The sequence below is a fragment of the Balaenoptera musculus genome, chromosome 4, assembly GCF_009873245.2.
Source record: "Balaenoptera musculus isolate JJ_BM4_2016_0621 chromosome 4, mBalMus1.pri.v3, whole genome shotgun sequence".
NCBI lineage: Eukaryota > Metazoa > Chordata > Mammalia > Artiodactyla > Balaenopteridae > Balaenoptera > Balaenoptera musculus.
The window spans coordinates 22,473,332-22,491,025 of record NC_045788.1 but is presented as its reverse complement, the minus strand read 5'-3'; the positions used below and the strand labels follow the sequence as shown (position 1 = coordinate 22,491,025).

The 17,694-nt window shown below is 37.1% G+C and overlaps 1 protein-coding gene across 4 annotated transcripts in view; it reads right to left on the bottom strand.

Annotated features, from left to right (window-relative positions):
• Positions 1-6,042: 6,042 nt before the first annotated feature.
• Positions 6,043-17,694, bottom strand: part of RASA2 (RAS p21 protein activator 2) — a 113,515-nt gene continuing 101,863 nt past the window's right edge. For all 4 annotated transcript variants that reach the window (XM_036850478.1, XM_036850480.1, XM_036850479.1 and 1 more), the window contains 5 exons: positions 10,308-10,390; positions 9,444-9,652; positions 8,676-8,779; positions 8,124-8,313; positions 6,043-6,627 (listed from right to left, as the gene is read on the bottom strand). In XM_036850478.1, the coding sequence (XP_036706373.1) occupies positions 6,597-6,627; positions 8,124-8,313; positions 8,676-8,779; positions 9,444-9,652; positions 10,308-10,390 (617 nt within the window). In that variant the 3' untranslated portion in view covers positions 6,043-6,596. The remainder of the gene's footprint in view (positions 6,628-8,123; positions 8,314-8,675; positions 8,780-9,443; positions 9,653-10,307; positions 10,391-17,694) is intronic.

Sequence of the window (17,694 nt, the reverse complement as noted above, 5' to 3'; positions counted from 1 at the left end):
TCTTATTGTTTTCATGTGTAATTCCCTAATGGTATACGACGTGGATCATATTTTTGTACACTTATTTATTATCTGTGTATCTTCTTTGGCCAGGTGTTTGTTCAGATCTTTACCCATTTTTAATGCAGCTGTTTGTTTTTATCGATTTTTGTATAATGTGGGTACAAATTCTTTATCAGATATGTATTTTGCAAATATCTTTCTCCCAGTTTGTTGCTTGTCTTTTGGCTTTCTGAATAAGGCATTTTGCTGAGTAGAAATTTTTTGTTTTATAGAACACATATTATGAATATTCTTACCCTTTTGGGTGTGGGCTTTACGTGTTGTCATGAAATTCGAAGCTCATGATCTACGTGACCAAATCCATGGCCATGTCAATTTTCTTATATGTTTTCGTCTATAATTTTTATAGTTTTATTTCTAAATGTGTCTGTGGACAATTTTGAGTGACTTTGGGTGTAAGTTGTAAAGTTTGTATCTATATTCATTTCATTGCATATGGTTTCTAACTGTTCTATAACTCTTTTTGAGAATTCGTGGGACATTGCCTCCATCTATCTTTATTCCCAAACATTAGTGGATTCGGCAGGACCGCCAGCAGCGAACTCAGCCTCCACTAAACTGAGTGGGTGCGGCCTGCAATTCCCAGTTTGCCAGCAGAGGGCGACAAGCCCGTCTCTCTTACCAGTGCAGGGCCTGCCTGATCCGCCCACAGACCTGGCTCTGTGCACAGCTGACAGGAGCTGGGTCTCCTTAGGACGTACCAGGGACTTGGTTTCAGGACATGCAGGTCTGCATCCACGTTGAGTGGATCTCGGTTTCTTTAGGACCTGCTGCAAGGTGCTGCCATGGGAGGAAAAGTGATGAAAAATTGAGGAGAATCTTTTGTGCATGGCTGACTGCTGGAGGTCCGTCATCAGAGGACCCAGCAAAGGAAGGGCTTGATGTGAATAACTGTATCTCAGTTAGCTTTGTGGGCGAAGCAGACGATGTCCAGTGTCCTTCTGCTTGTGATGTTCCAGTTTCCAAGCAGTTTATTGGGGAACGTGTCCTTTGGCGACTGCATGTCCTTTGTATGGCAGCTTTGTCATAAATCAACGGACCACGTATTTGTGGGTTTATTCCTGGGCTCTCTATTCTATTCCTCTGGCCCGTGTGCCTCTTTTGTTTACTCCAGCTGCTGGTCTCCTTTGTCAGGATCCCCTTGGCTGTTCGGGGTCCTCTGTGGTTCCATACGAATCTCACATGAATAGGACGCTAGTCTACCCAATCTCCTGCTGCCTCCTACGCCTGCGAGACTTTTCTCAACACAGCAGCCAGAGCAATCCAAAACAGCCAAGTTCATCATGTTACGCCACTGATCAAAATGGTCTCTCACCCCGGGCTCTTACCAGTCCCTCTCACTCATTTCGCTCTGGCCACACTGATCATCTCCTTGCTGTTTTGAGCACACCACACATTTTCTTTCTTCTGCCTGGAAGGATCTTTCCCCTCATATCCTTAAGACTCCCTTTCCTCACCTTCTTCAGATCTTTGTTCAAATGTCACCTACCTTGTAAGGGCTTGCCTGACCACCTAATTTTATAATTGTATCCCAGCCCTCTCGGTCCCACATGCAGCACTCCGTCTCCCTTCCCCGCTTGACTACTTTGCTCCATAATACTTACCACCATCTGACATATTTTACCTGTTTAATCTTCCGTCTCGCCCCAGAATGCAAACTCCAAGGAGGCGGTGATTTTGGTTGTAGTTTTACTCCTGACAACTACTTCTGATGAAGAGTTTAAGAGACTTGGGATCAGGATTTGGAATTTAGCCCATATTCCAGTGTTTCCCAAACTTTAAAAACAAATGCCCCGCATTAACACAAATATCTCAGCCTCCATATTGCAAAGGGCCTTCAGGTAATGACCAGGATCATGGTCTCACCTATGCTATTTGTACCAGTCAATATTTTGTTGATTTTTCTGTTCTATGGATTACAAAAGTAGGTGTTTTTTGCATTTTCAAGTATAAAAATTATATTGACTCATGCCTTTTCAAACTACACCTGAGCCCTCTATCTCCTCAGGGAGATTCTGATAGGCCTCTCGAGGGGTCACTTACCCCACACTGCACTGAGTCCGACTAAAAATGATGGGTGCTTCTGTAACAGTGCAGTGTGGCCTTCTCAGTTCTGGGTGGAGTTGAGAAATACGTTAAATTTGGAAAACAATATTGTTCACTCCAGACAGAATTTTCCTTCATGAGCAAAAACTTCATGTATCTAAGACCATGTCAAAAAGTAGATAAATGCAAAGAAAGCAAAGGCTTTGATAGTATGAAATAAAAAGGATTTAACATACAAGGCAGAAAACTGAATGAATCTTAATAGGACTTTAAACAGGTTACCTTCTCTGCTGTTAATATAAAATCTAGGTATAAGCTTAAAATATGATGGCAAATGGTTCACCAAACTGAGAAGTCAAATGGCAAAATGACAAGCCAATGAATGAGACTTTCGGCCACAAAAGACTAAACCTCAGGTGAGGATACATAATGAGGAATGATGACCCAAGGTCCCTGGACATGTATCAGTTTATTTTTGAAGTATGTCATTCTATCCAAGGCAGGTATTCTCTGAAGGGCCACAATGGTCATTGAGACTTGGGGCAGTAGAGAAACTTACACCAGCGAATGGAACATAAAGGGACTCTGCTTGGCCTTAGGTGTCTCTTGTTTTGGAGTCATGAAACTTAAAGAGAAACCCAACAGAAGTATTGCCCCCTCTCTCTTCAAAGAACTAGTTTGTTATGTCATAGAATAGAACCCACACAGAACCCTTTGATGTTTCTATTCTAAGGTCTATTCTTTTTTTTTTTTTTTTTGAAGGAACTAGTCTATAGATGTGCATTATATCCAGTTGACTGATGTTGTTGAGTTCAACTATGTCCTTACTGATTTTTCTAAGGTCTATTCTAACACATGGGCTAGTATGAGCGGGATTCTGGTATTTCAATAAAAACAAGATGTTTAGAGATTCAGAACCCTATTCCTTCCTCTTTGTTAACCTTCAGTTCCTCTGGAGTTGCAGGGACTAGGTTTTATGGAGGTTTATTTGAGGATACTAAGAGGCTGCTGAGGCAGTAATGGGGAAGATTCTGGCTTCTCTCGTTGGGGGTGCAAGTCAGCTCTAAACTATTTACTCAGAAAAGAGGGGAATATATTCCCACACACACACCAGATGTGCACGGCTCTCAGGAATGATAGGATCCGTCACAGCACCTGCACACCGTAGGTCTTCAAAACAAGTCTGCTGAATGAATAAATAAGGACCTCAGTCCATCAAAAATCAGCCTAGATAAATGCAGAAGATTACTGCACCCTTTCCAGATGGTTTGTTCTGTGTTACTGAGGACTCCTCACTTCTGCTATTCCCTTCCTAATAAATAGGTGAGGTACAATAATTTTAAATGAGAAGAAATTCTTACATCAGTGAAAAAGTAAGGTCACACAAAGAGTGGACAGGCTTCTTGTAGTTTATTTGAGTTATTTCCAAGCAACAGCTACAAAAGTTCTTAATTTTTATAATACTCTTGATAAGAAAATAAAATTTAAATAAAAATACATTCTCAACAATACAACATGGTTACACAAATTCACTACATTAAGTTTTGATAACTTACATTTTCAAACTGGACACTGTAAAAACCAATATTTACTAGCAACATTAATTTCCAAGTTAATAAAAATGGAAGCAGATAATATCAATCAATCAATCAAGACTGGCAATTTAACTCTAGAATGAGTCCTGTATTTTTCACATACTGTAAGGACACCTAAAAGGCTTTGTAGCATTTTGTCTTTACAGGATGTACCATTAGAACAAATTAAAGGTGCTTTTACTTAAAAAAAAAAAAACAAAAAACAAAAAAATCTGTCTTCTAAAACCTGGCATGAATGAGCCTTTCTGATAAATGAATGAAATTAGGCTTCAGAAACAAAAACAAAAGCCACATCATTCGTCATCTTTTTTTGTACAATAAGGAAAGCCTTGTTTTGACACTTAACCACTACCCGTGATAAACATATTTATTTTCTTTGGCAAAGAAAAGAGTTCAATTTGATAAATTATATTACTGGGAGTAAAAAAATGTTGCTATTGCCCATTATCATATTAAATGAATATTAAAAAAACAAAGCTAAATAAAGAACAAAACAAACAATAACAACAACAAAACAAGCAACATACCAGCATAATTTCAAATGATAGAAATGGCTAAACTAAGAACCAGAATTGGCATTTATGGCAAGAGTTTCTCCATATCATCCTTTTCTTTCCTTCGTGGGGTTTTCAGGGTTTTAGGGTAAAGTGAGCTGCCATGTATTTTTTTCAAGTTTAGAAAAGGCAGAGAAAGCAGATCAGGTAGTAAAAATCAAAGTACTCATAAGTAACAGCAGAGGAATGAGGAGGCCCTTGGAAGCAAGTAAGTACCTTGGTTATTTTGGGGTCCCACTGACGTGGTCTCTTATTTCAGAAGACTTTCAAAGAAAATTTCATGTCATATTACCTGTTTTGAGGCTGTGCCAAGGTGGTTATTAATTCCAGTCAAACTGGCTGTTTAAAAAGTGTCATGTGAAGAAAATAACTAGTAACTGAACTCTTCAAATTCTGAGTTACATATTCACACAGCCTTGGTCCCTTTGAGAACGCTGTGATCTTTAAAAACCGTCATAACTGAGGGCTTAACATTAGAAATATTAGAAGAATATAACTAAAGAAGCCACTAGAGAGTAATGAGTGGTACCTGGCAATGTTCACATGGCCTTTCCAGGCAGACATTCAGAGACTCTTAAAATGAAATTTCAATCTGAATGAAATTCAAAAGTGAGAAATTTATTAAATGGTAAAATTCTTTCACACTGATGAATCAGTGTAGTTTATGGAATCTACAAGCTCATAAAATTTAAAAGACTTTTCAAACTTGTCTTTAAAATGGGCCAGGAATGACCTACCATAATGCAGACTAGGACTGATTCTTAAATAAAAACAACTGATTTTTACAGGTCCTTTAGAGACCTGTACATTAGAGACATTGCTCCGTTATAATCATTTATGGAACAACTTTGATTGTGTGCCAATGGTCTTTAAAAATAATTACCTAGTAACATTATAATTTAAAAACAATTACCAATAACATAATTGGCAAAGTGTATCTTGAAATATAGCTTATGCTCAGGGAAACAAAATAAGCACTACTAGCTAGATTTACATTAATAAGTAGTCACAGTTTTAAACAGAAACATGTAAAATACTCCAAGGTTCAAAGTACCACATTTAGAAAATGTTTTGAATTTAAAAAGACAAAAGAAGAGTACCATGGTTTTTAATACTGATGAAGCAAAGTGCATCCCTCTTAACTTCAAGGTGGCAACTTGCTTCGATTGCTTATTTACAGTTATGATTTTAAGGATAAAAGTAAATTAGGGAAAAATAGGATTCGAACAGTTGCTTGCCCAAATTCCATTTGGCTAGCAGGCAATAAGAAAACAGCAGTGAAATATAAACATTTTCAGGAAAGCACTATTTCTAGACTTAAACACTGATCATTCAACTGATCATAAAGATTAGATACCACGGAGTATCTAAAGTATAATCTGGGGTGGCCCAGATGAGTAAAGTGCGCCGAGTGACTGTCCTCGAGTTAGATCTCACCTCACGCTGGCAGGAGGGCGTCCTATGGTGGTGGTCCTTATAATAATGGAGTAATGAGTGAAGTCGAGTGAGTTTACCACCACCTTTTCCCATTGTTTACTTTCTCTTCTTTTTCAAAAGTGAAGTCCTTAGAAGTCACATTAACCTGAACTCTCAAATCAAGAAAATGAGTACCTTTAAACAATGAAAAAAATTTAGTGGTCTCATTTTATTTCATCTGCCGTCACTCATCCCAAATGTAAACAAGATGCAGACAACAGTACATGTTCCCTGATTTCTCCTATCTGAGTTCTGTTTGCATCATCTCTAAACAGACAAAAGATGTACCAGCTTTCAAGGATACTCTGGCAGGTTTCTAACATTTCTGTCGCTGTTCCTAATGTAATCTGTAATGACCAATGGACCAAAGGAGGTTTTTTTTTTTTTTTTTGAAGAGGGAGGGTCTAGATGAACTAAATGGAAAGCTCTGAATAGTCATGGATTGAAATATTCCAGTAAAACACAATGTTGGCAGTATAGAGCAGGCACTAATGGTAGTGAAAAGTCCACAGAACACAGAGTGTTACAAGAAGAAATGGTTTCTTGCTATGGAGGAGTTCTCCTTTTGTTACAAAGCTTCTTTAGGAAGATTCTTTCTATTAAAAAGAAGTTGCAGAAACATGGCTTTCGACATGTAAGATATGAAGGGAATCTTGGGTTTTAAATTCTCTAGGAACACATCAATACCAGGATTCCCAAACAGTTAATTTCAATTATTAAATATTAAATACAAGGTGAATGCAGGTGACTGACAGTGAAGCCAATGTTCATTCTTAAATACTATGAACAAAATATATGATGAATTGAAAAACTCCAACAAAAATAATATTTTCCAGTTCTTCTGAGTCAATTGGTCAAACTCTTAAAATGTTTTCCCAATAATTGGATTTTCCCTAGAGAAAAATAGAGAAAATAAGATGAACAAATAAAATATTTAGTACAAGAAAGATTGGTATTTTTTAACAGAGGAAAATACAGCTGGGAAAGGGGGTGTGGGTACAGGGGGAGTGTGTGTGGGTACAGGGGGAGAATACTATTTAAGAAGGATGGTCAAGCATTGACTAGGCCCTCATATGGAAACCTGCCGGGGCTCCAAGAAAACTGGATTACTACTGTTGGAAGAGAACAGAGTATACTAATGTATAAAAGACAGTATTAGGATGCTTACACTAATCTTCCTAATGTACTGAGCCTTCTATCTAGGGAGAACACAAATATTTATACCTGTCAAACTGATTTTTATTGTTTATAAAACATACATAATTATTAATCCACATAGGTAAAAAAAAAGTTAAAATGGCGGGGCCAAGATTCAAAGCCCCCTCATTAATCAGCTGTATGACCTTGTGCAAGACGCTTAACTTCCCTGAGCCTCGGTTTCTCTAGCTGTGAAATGGGAATATAACCCTGTTGGGCTGATGTGAGGATCAATGAGAGAGTGTGCTCTGTGGCAAACACTTAGTTGCTGCTCCAAGAACCATCTCTCCCTATCTACCTCTGTGCAAATCGAAACCTGACTCTAGCGCTAGTACTGGGCAGCCCTGTGTTTCAGGGGAAGCTAGGGGTAACTCTAGACAAGGTTTCCTTCCTCTTGAGGAGGAAATAGCTTTTTCTGCCTCTGGCTGCTATTATTAAAAATGTGGGGCTCTGAACTATTGCAGCCCAGCTGTGACCATGAGGGGACAAGTTTGAGGAAGGCAGAAATCATCTTGTTGAAGATGGCTGAGCGGCTGGATCGTCCTTGATGACATTGTTGAGCTGAGCTAACCAACTGTAGAAATCAGGACTTAATTTGTGAGGTTAAAAAATTTCCTATTATTTAAGCCACTTCAATTGGGATTTTCTGTTACTTGCTGCTAAACACTATCTAACTGATGCAATGTAAAGTACTAGGCACAGTGCCCAGTGGTAAGGAGTAAGCTCCTTAATAAATATTAACTCTTGCTGCTGTTTCCACCAGTGTCCATCTGCATCTGAGATGGATCCAAAGCATCAACTATAAACTACTTCCAGCACTACGTAGCTGATTCTTTTTTTCTAGTACTTAGTATGTATAAAGGTACTGTAAGAGATAAAGAAGGAAGAGGATCAGCAAAACAAAACAAAAACAGAAAACTACTAAGTATTCAATTCAAAGATTACATTGGAATATAACATTAAAAAGCGATGACAAAGTACTGCATCAATATAATGAAATGATACCAGAACTGAAAAAGACAAAGATCTCTGTATGAGTGGCCAGGGAGATTCTTGTACAAGAGAAAGGTTCTGAGCCGGTTCTGAAAGACAAAGGTAAGCAGGAGGCCTGCACTTCCGGTGTGAGTACAGGGTAGCAGAGGCAATCTCAAACTATGTTGGCAGATGTTTTAAGTATCTTAAAAATACTTACTTGCTCCCATATTTTGCACTACTTGATCTTTTCTTCCTATACTTTTCATGAGGTTCATCTAGCTTCTCTACGACGCTTTTTATTTGTTGAATTGTCTTAAAGGTTGTTACAGAATCCTCGATTACAAAGTTAGAATAGTCATCAGGCTCTTTCTGTGGTCCTTGATAGACTGCTATAGTTCCACAAGCCTCTACAAGAAGCAGTAAAATCTCTGATCAGACAACTAAATTCATTAAATGTAATTTGTATTAATAGTATAAATAAGAACTTTTCAAGGGGCTCAAGCTGGGAAGATCTCCCCTGGAAATGCATAGATAACCAAAATACATACATTTTATTAATTATGATAATCACATTTATTCAAAAACAGTATTTTTACTTGATGAATATCTATGAAAAAGGCTCCCTTTGGGAGTTTGTCAACTTTCATATAAGTAACATTTTGGTAAATCTATGAGGTATCTTTGACTTTAAGAAAATGCCAAAGCAACACTTCAGGCATTGGTAATGAAAGATCATGGTTACATAAAAGTATTTTAATTGTATAGTTACCTTCCATTTTCTGCAGCTTAAGTAAACTGAGGGTAAAAAGGGAATAAATTCTTTCTGTTTCTCTGTCTTCATCAATATCTATTTGGATGTCTGCAGGGACACCTCTATGGTAAAAATGAAATCACAGACATTGGAAAAATATCACTTTGTTAACATGCTAAAGACTTTTGATGGTTTGAGACTGAAAACAGAACCACAGAATTTTGCAGAAGGAACCTTAGGAATCTAGACTAATTTGATAATTAAATAAAATGGGGCCAAGAGAGGTTTGGTCATTATGCGACTCTAATCAAAAGGAAGGGAATTGTAAAGTGAAATCACTTTCATTACCTATGCTTCATCCCATTACTTTTTAAGTCTATAGGGCTAAGCCCTTCTTCCTCGGTATCTTGCTCAAGCTTGCCCATCTATTTAAACATTGCCCTTTTTTTTTTTTTTTGACCTGTGCAACCATGATTTATTTGAGAACATTTTCACTGCCCCCAAAAGAAACCTGTATTCATTAGTACTCCTCATTCCTCCCTCCCTCTAGTCCCTCACAACCACTCATCTACTTTCTGTCTCTATAAATTTACCTATTCTGGATACTTTATGTAAATGTTATCATACAGTATATGGCCTTTGTGTCTGGCTTCTTTCACTCAGCATCTTTTCCAGGTTCATCCGTGCATGTATCAGGACTTCAATCCATTTTATGGCTGAATAATATTCCATTGTATGAATATAACACATTTAAAACATTGCTTCTTTAATCAAAAAGAAACTTACGCAGTACATGGCCTGCAGCCGAGAGCGTTTTCACTGGTCTCCAGACAGCAGAGCCAGTTTCCGTTTAGATATGCAGAGGGATGGTAAGAACTGAGCCTGTTCTGATTGCATCGGCTCACCCTGCAGAGTACATCTATCCATTCATTAGCTTCCACACAATTATTTGCCTGGACATAGAGTGGTTTCTCTGTGTGTATCACTTGGAACATCTTCATAGGCAATTAAGACAAAAAGTTAGTGACAGAGTCTAAAAACCAAACACAGTACAAAACACAAAAAGGTACATAAGAGAAACCTAGTTTGCTTGGCTAGGTAACTGTTGCTTAGGTATCTTATAAACTATTATGTTTCAAGCAAGTTAGTCCCTGGAACTGTCGAGTCACATGGTATTAAATGGTACAACAGAGTATAATTTTTAGAAGTCACACAAATCCAAAGGAAGGAACTAACATATAATCAGGAATAAAGGCACAGAATTTCAGATGGAGGAAAAAAGTATGAGTAAAGACAAAGCAGTGGGAAAACAGAGACAAGGACATCATCTTGGTTGACTTGAGCGTATTGGTATGTACTGAAGGGTAGCAGAAGATAAGGTTGCACAGACTGGTTGGGACTATATTCTTAAAGACTTGAATGTCAAGCTGAGAAGTTTGAGAATACGCAAATATTGAGAAAAGTACCTTTAACTTAACAGGGGAGGCAGACTATATAAAGCATCAACAATAATGGACAATTTTAAGACAGATTTCTAGCCACCGATTATAAGATATTAATGATTAATAACAAATACTAAAATAAACCTCTTTTTAAATTTCCAGCTAAGTAATATATGTAGTTTAAAAAGCTTTAAATTATGCAACTTACATTTTTCTTGTTGAAAGAGCTCTCTTCCAGTTTTTCCACAGCAAGAATGTTTTTCACTGGAATCGTGTAAATTGCATCTTTGCCTAAATTATAAAAGAAGTAGGATAAAATTAAAATAGTTTCCATCAGAATTACAGAGGTGAGAGGTTAACTCTATAAGGTTTAAGATCATTCTCTTGATGGTAGGTGTACAAGAAACTTACAGATTTCCAAATGGTGCATATATAAGTATCCTTTGTTTTATGGAACAAATGAATTTTGATTGTTTTCTATAATGTGACTCCCTCCTTTACTTTTTTAAAAATAAAATTAAAACATTTTCAAGGAAAAATGGAATAAATCTGATCTCCATGTAGAAAATAAAAATGTTATTATATTTGTAACACTAATTATGTGGGGACTGAAAATATACTTAGCAATAAAGGTCTACTCAAACCTTGCGGAGACATGGAATTTTCTTTCATGTAGTTATTAAATAAACAATGAATCTGACTGTATCTAAGTGGATTTTTCTGCTTTTCCAATCAAATATTTAATTAAGGAATTAACCCTCAGAACAATGATTTGAAACTGAAAAATTGTTCATTACTATCACATAATGGCTGGTCAGCTGACTAGAGCTACCAAATTTACTCTAAGAGATACAGGAAATAAAAGTAAAATTTTATTTGGTAGAGTGAATCATTAACCTAATTTAAGAATTTGGGGACTTCCCTGGTGGTCCTGTGGTTAAGAATCCACCTTCCAATGCAGGGGATGTGGGTTCGATCCCTGGTCGGGGAACTAAGATCCCACATGCCACGGGGCAACTAAGCCCAAGCGCCACAACTACTGAGCCTGCATGCCACAACTGGAGATCCTGTGTGCCGCAACTAAGACCCAACACAGCCAAAAATAATAAATAAATAAATATTAAAAAAAAAAAAAAGAATTTGGAAATTTGAGTTTTCTAAAAGAGCTTCACAATAAGGTGGCATGAGGATACAAAACATTTCAACTTACAATTTACTTGAGAATAAACTACATTCATATAGTCATAGAAACTATAAGAAACTATAAGCAAATATATTTATGACTTTTTCTGGTCATTTTGTAATGTTGTTCTTAGAAAATCAAAGCCTTGCTTCCCCTTCCACCAAACTTTGCTTTAATGACATGTGGGTTGAAGTGCTGGAGGCTAATACCTTTATATTTTATATTATCCATGGATTAATGTATAGCTTTTTGGTCAAAGACACTAATTTGATTAATAAAGGTTTTCTTTCTTGAACAGAGAGGTTAACAGAGTATTTGCTAAGCCTGGTTCCTGATGTAAAATCTAAAATTTGTGTAATTCAAGAAGATGTGATGTACAATTTTTTTAAAAGATAAAGTCACTTAATTCAACTATCATACACTGAATGTTTACTATATACCAGACACTGTCCTGTAACCACTTGGGATACAGGAGTAAACAGAATGCATAAGGCCCCTAATGAAGTTAGCATTTAGGTCTGGAAAGACTGACGAAAGACAAATATTAGGTAGAGATGAATGCTATAATGACAGCAACCCAAGGCGATATGATAGAAAGTAGTTGGGAAGTTACTTTAAATGGGGCAGGTAGGGAAAACTTTTCTGTGGAAACGACATTTAAATTCAACAAATACAAATTATATATACATGCGAAAATAAGAAAAGACTATCAGCAGTCTCCTGGGAGCTAGCTACAAGATCAAATTTATGAGGAGGTGGGAAGGGAGTAAACTGGAAGAAGCCACAGCCCAAACCACACGTAGGAAAAGACATCTGTAAAAGGAGGACTGGTTTAGAAAAGCTTCAAGCCAGAGTCCATGGACAGAGACAGTTGGCGGGGCGAGGGGGAACACACTCAGACACGTATCAGGACGACTGATTGGTACGCTGCATCTGGAACAGCTGGGTCAATTAGGTCCTCACCGCCCCCCTCGCCCCGCCACCTTGTGCTAAGCAGCAGTCAACAGAGGCATAGCCCCAGGCTAAAGCAGTAAGGATGCGTACTGGGCTGTAAAGCAGGGCTGCCACAGGTTGTTGAAAGCATCCACGCCAGAAGACAAGCACTAGCACCCTTGCCCCTCAGCAGCTCCTCCTGTCCCTCCCTCGAAATCACTGGCTGTAAGCTACTGAACACTCAAGCAGGTAAATGGTCTGTAACACAAAGATGAGCAAATCGCCAAAAAAATCACCAAACAGATGAGGAAAATCAGCACTCTGGAGGAGACACATATACAACAAAGAGAATAACATCTGAGGAAATCAGGGGTATAATAAATGAGGGGGCAAAGGAGACATGTCTTTCGGTACCAATCTACATGGGGCACCACAGAGATTCCAGAGAATTTAAAAAATTTGCAGGAAGTTTCTATCTTTAGATTTGTTGAATACACAAAAGCATGCCCATATCCTAGAACTGCTGTATTTGTTCATTTCTGGACAATACAGCATATGTAGAGAAAGTGCACTGCTCCAGGCACATATGATGTTATCAGAGTTAATTTCAGTTGATAATGTTAACTGGAATGAATTGCAAGGTGAATTAGTAAAATGGAAGATTCTACTGAGGACTCTCTAAATATATAGTACAAAAGGACAAAGAAACAAAGTAAAAATGTTAAGAGCCATGATGGATGAATTTAGAAGTTTTGATATCTGTCTAATAAGCATTCCAGAAACAGAACAGAAAGTGTTCAGAGTAAAATTACCAATGAAAATGTCCCAGAGATAAAGGTATAAATCTTCAGATTGAAAGGATCCATCAAGTGCTAAGCAGGATGGAAGAAAGGTAATACTTAGACACTGGGCAGTAAAATATTAGAGCCTGAAGATTAAAGAAAAGTCCTAAGAGTTTCTAGGGAGAAGAATCAAGACTAAGAATCAGAATGACATCAAAATTCTCAGCAACAAAGGAAACTAGCAAACCATGGAGAAGTATCTTAAAAGTTCTGTGGTAAATGATTTTAAATCCGATCTAAATTATCCAAGTGTAAGGGTAAAATAGACTTTTTTTTTTTTTATATGCAAGGACTCAGAAAATTTATCAGCCCTAATGCCTATCTGAAATAATTCCCCGAGGACATACTCCTGCAAAATAAGTAAGAATTCAGGAAAAAGACAAGTACGTTATATAAAACATAGTGCTGGGCAAAGAAATCAGAAAAATTGATAAGCATGGTTAGAAAAATCATTAAAACATAAAAAGGTAAAAGAAGAGAACCTCTAATGATTAGTGATGTTGAGCATCCTTTCATGTGTTTGTTGGCAATCTGTATATCTTCTCTGGAGAAATGTCTATTTGGGTCTTCTGCTCATTTTTGGATTGGGTTGTTTGTTTTTTGACGTTGAGCTGCATGAGCTGCTTGTATATTCTGGAGATTAATCCTTTGTCAGTTGCTTCATTTGCAAATATTTTCTCTCATTCTGAGGGTTGTCACCTCACACCGGTCAGAATGGCCATCATTAAAAAATCTACAAACAATAAATGCTGGAGAGGGTGTGGAGAAAACGGATCCCTCTTGCACTGTTGGTGGGAATGTAAATTGATACAGCCACTATGGAGAACAGTATGGAGGTTCCTTAAAAAACTAAAAATAGAACTACCATACGACCCAGCAATCCCACTACTGGGAATATACCCTGAGAAAACCATAATTCAAAAAAAGTCATGTACCACAATGTTCACTGCAGCTCTATTTACAATAGCCAGGACATGGAAGCAACCTAAGTGTCCACTGACAGATGAATGGATAAAGAAGAAAAAGAAACGAAATTGAGTTATTTGTAATGAGGTGGTTGGACCTAGAGTGCAGTGAGTCAGAAAGAGAAAAACAAATACTGTATGCTAACACATCTATATGGAATCTAAAAAAAAAAAAAAAAAAAGGTTCTGAAGAACCTAGGGGCAGGATAGGAATAAAGACACAGACATAGAGAACGGACTTGAGGACACGGGGAGGGGGAAGGGTAAGCTGGGACGAGGTGAGAGAATGGCATGGACATATATACACTACCAAATGTAAAATAGTGGGAAGCAGCCGCATAGCACAGGGAGATCAGCTCGGTGCTCTGTGTCCACCTAGAAGGGTGGGATAGGGAGGATGGAAGGGAGACGCAAGAGGGAGGAGATATGGGGATAAATGTATACGTATACCTGATTCACTTTGTTATACAGCAGAAACTAACACACCCTTGTAAAGCAATTATACTCCAATAAACATGTTAAAAAAAAAAAAAGAAACAAGAGAACCTAGTACTAAAATTTCAGATGACTTCATTAGGTAGACGCTAGGGAAAAATAAATTGAAAGTATGCTCATGTTCTTTCTCAGCTTGAACGGAGACTGTGATTAACTGCAGACAACAAGGTAAACATGTATGTTTAAACCTGTCTGTTAACAATTTAAAAGCAGAAACAGGATGCCCAAATTCTCTCACTAGGTAGGACAGAATGAACATGAGTGGGACTGATTATTCCAATAAAAAGGCAGGAGAAAAACCCTCAATAAACAGAAAAGCCTAATAAACAAAAAACATAAAACAAAGTAGCAATTACAGTAATCACAATAAATGTGAGTGTATTAAATTTCCTTATTAAATAACTAAAGTCCAGTTTAGATTCAAACCATCATCACCTCCTCAAAAAGTTAAACATAAAGTTAGTTACCATATGACTCACTGATTCCACTCCTAAGTACATAGCCAAGAGAACTGAAGACATATGTCCACACAAAAACATATATGTGAATGTTCACAGCAGCATTATTCATAATAGTAAAAAACTGGATACAATCTAAATGTACATCAACTGATGAACTGATAAACAAAATTTGGAATATATCCAAACACAAAATATTATTCAGCCATAAAAGGAATAAAGTACTGATTCACGCCATATCATAGATGATCTTTGAAAACATTATGCGAAGTCAAAGAACCCAGTCTTACAAGGTTACATACACACTGTTTAAGTCCATTTACATGAAATATCCAGAATAGGCAAATCCATTGAGACAGAAAGCAGATTTGTGTTTGCCAGGGGCTGGGAGAAGGAAGGAGCGAGCAGTGACTGTTAACGGGTATAGGTTTTTTTTGGGGGGGATGAAAATGTTCTGCAACTAGTGGTGATTGCACAACTTTGTGAATACACTAAAAATGGATTGTACACTTTAAATGGGTGAATTTTATGGTTATGTGAATTATATCTCCATTAAAAAACCATTACCACCCCAAGAAAAACAGAATTCCAGCTATATATCGGTCCCAAGGAACACAGGTGAAATAAAATAACTGTGAATCTATCTTTTGATAGTAGTGTAAGGAAGCTGAGTAATTCCATTCCTTAGAAAGTAAGTATAAAACTGGGCAAATTATTAAAAACAACCACTTCAGAGCACTGGAAAACAAAGGCAAGTAAAAATCTGAGATGTGTTTACTCAACAAACAACTGCTACCGCATAGGATAAGAACTGTGCATTTACAGTCTTCCTCCCTGAGAGTGTTTCCATAATTCCCCAGAGCAGTGAAAACTCACAGCTTTACTGGCTGGAGGTTACAAATTCAGTTTAAGGGTGAGATTTTGGAAACAAGAGAGCTATAGAAAGGCTGAGATAATAAACCTGCCACTTCCTTGGCTGACTGCTAAAGATGCATGTATGTGGACCATCCCAGAGAGTCTGGCAAAAGTGGAAAGCCTGGGGAGACATGTGAATTTGCTGTGCCTTTGAATGTGTTCCGATTCACAAACAGCTCAGGTGATAAAGGGTGGAAGACTTACTGGCTTCAGGTATTTGAGCACTATGCTCAAATCACTGGCTGACCACTAAACTGAGCAAGCTCAGGTGAGAGCCCTAGGGAGGTAGTTAGGATTAGGGAAAAAAAAATCTGAGCAAAGGCAACAGCAGCTATACACTGACAGAGAGAAAGATAAAAAGAGACAGACACACACACACACAGAACAGACGTTGCAGTCTGAGTTCTTCAGAAGAAAAAACAGAATCCAGACACACTATAATGTATTACCTACAAAGCCCAGTTTTCAACTAAAAAATAAGATGTGGAAAGAAACAGGAAAAGTGTGACCCATACTTGGGAAAGAAAGAAGCCAAATGAAACTGACTCTAAGTGGACTTAGACGCTGCATTTATTCTATTAGTGAACAAATCCACTATTATAAATATGTTCAAATAATTCAAGGAAAATATGCTAATAATGACTGAACAAATATGGACTCTAAACAGGAAAAGTGAAACTATAAAAAGAATCAAACAGAAATTTTAGAGCTGAAAAGCACAATAAATGGAATGACAAATTCACTACATGAGCTGAAGAGAAGATTTGAGATGGTAAACGAATCAATGAACGTAAATAGAAACTATCCAATCTAAAGAACAAAGATAAAAAGGAATGAAGACAAATAAACTGAGTCTCAGAGAGACCTGTGAGACAATATCAAGCATGCCTGAGTAAGTATATTTGGAGTCCTAATAAGGACAGAAAATGGACAGAAAAAAAATATCTGAAGAAGTAAAAAATTTCCCAAATTAGGTGAAAAACATTAGCTTATGGTTTAAAGAAACTCAAATCCCAACAACCTCTTGAAAAATTTCAACTGCCAAGCAACACATTTTATGCCCATTATCATAACAAAAAGGTAGGAAAAAGCAGTGATGATATAAAGAATGGGAAAGTCTTACTTTAATGAAGTTCAATTTATCTTAAAAAGATGTTTAGTGCATTTGATATCCTAAGAAATCCCTGTATACTCTACAGGTGCAAAGATATTCTCTTATGTTTTCACTGAGGCCTATGATCCTCTTGAATTAAATTTTGTGTGTAGTATGAGGTAAGGTGAAGTTCATTTTCTCTTCGTTTATCCAGTTGTTCCAGTACCATCTGTTGAAAAGACTTTCCTTTCCCAACTTAACTGTCTTGACACTTTTGTCAAAACTGAATTGACCATATATATGTGTGTGTGTCTTTCTGGACTCTTCTCTGTTCACTGATCTCTCTAGCTCGTATGCCAAAATTTCAGACTTGAATTACTTAGTAATTACTAGTCTTAGTAAGTCTTAGTCCTCCAACTTTGTTCTACTTTTTCAACATTGACTCAGCCACGTTAAGTCCTTTGTTTTCCCATTGACATCAATTTTAGAATCAAATTGTCAATTTTTACCCCAAAAAACTTGGGATTTGGAGTGGGATTGTGTTAAAATCAAGATGAATTTGAGAAGTGACTTCTTAAAAAATATTGAACCTTAAAATCCACGAACATGATGTATGTCTCCTTTTATTTACATCTCCTTTATTTTATCTCAGCAATGTTTTATAATTTCTTTAAAGTCTTATACTTATTTTTTAAAAAATGATCCTAAGTA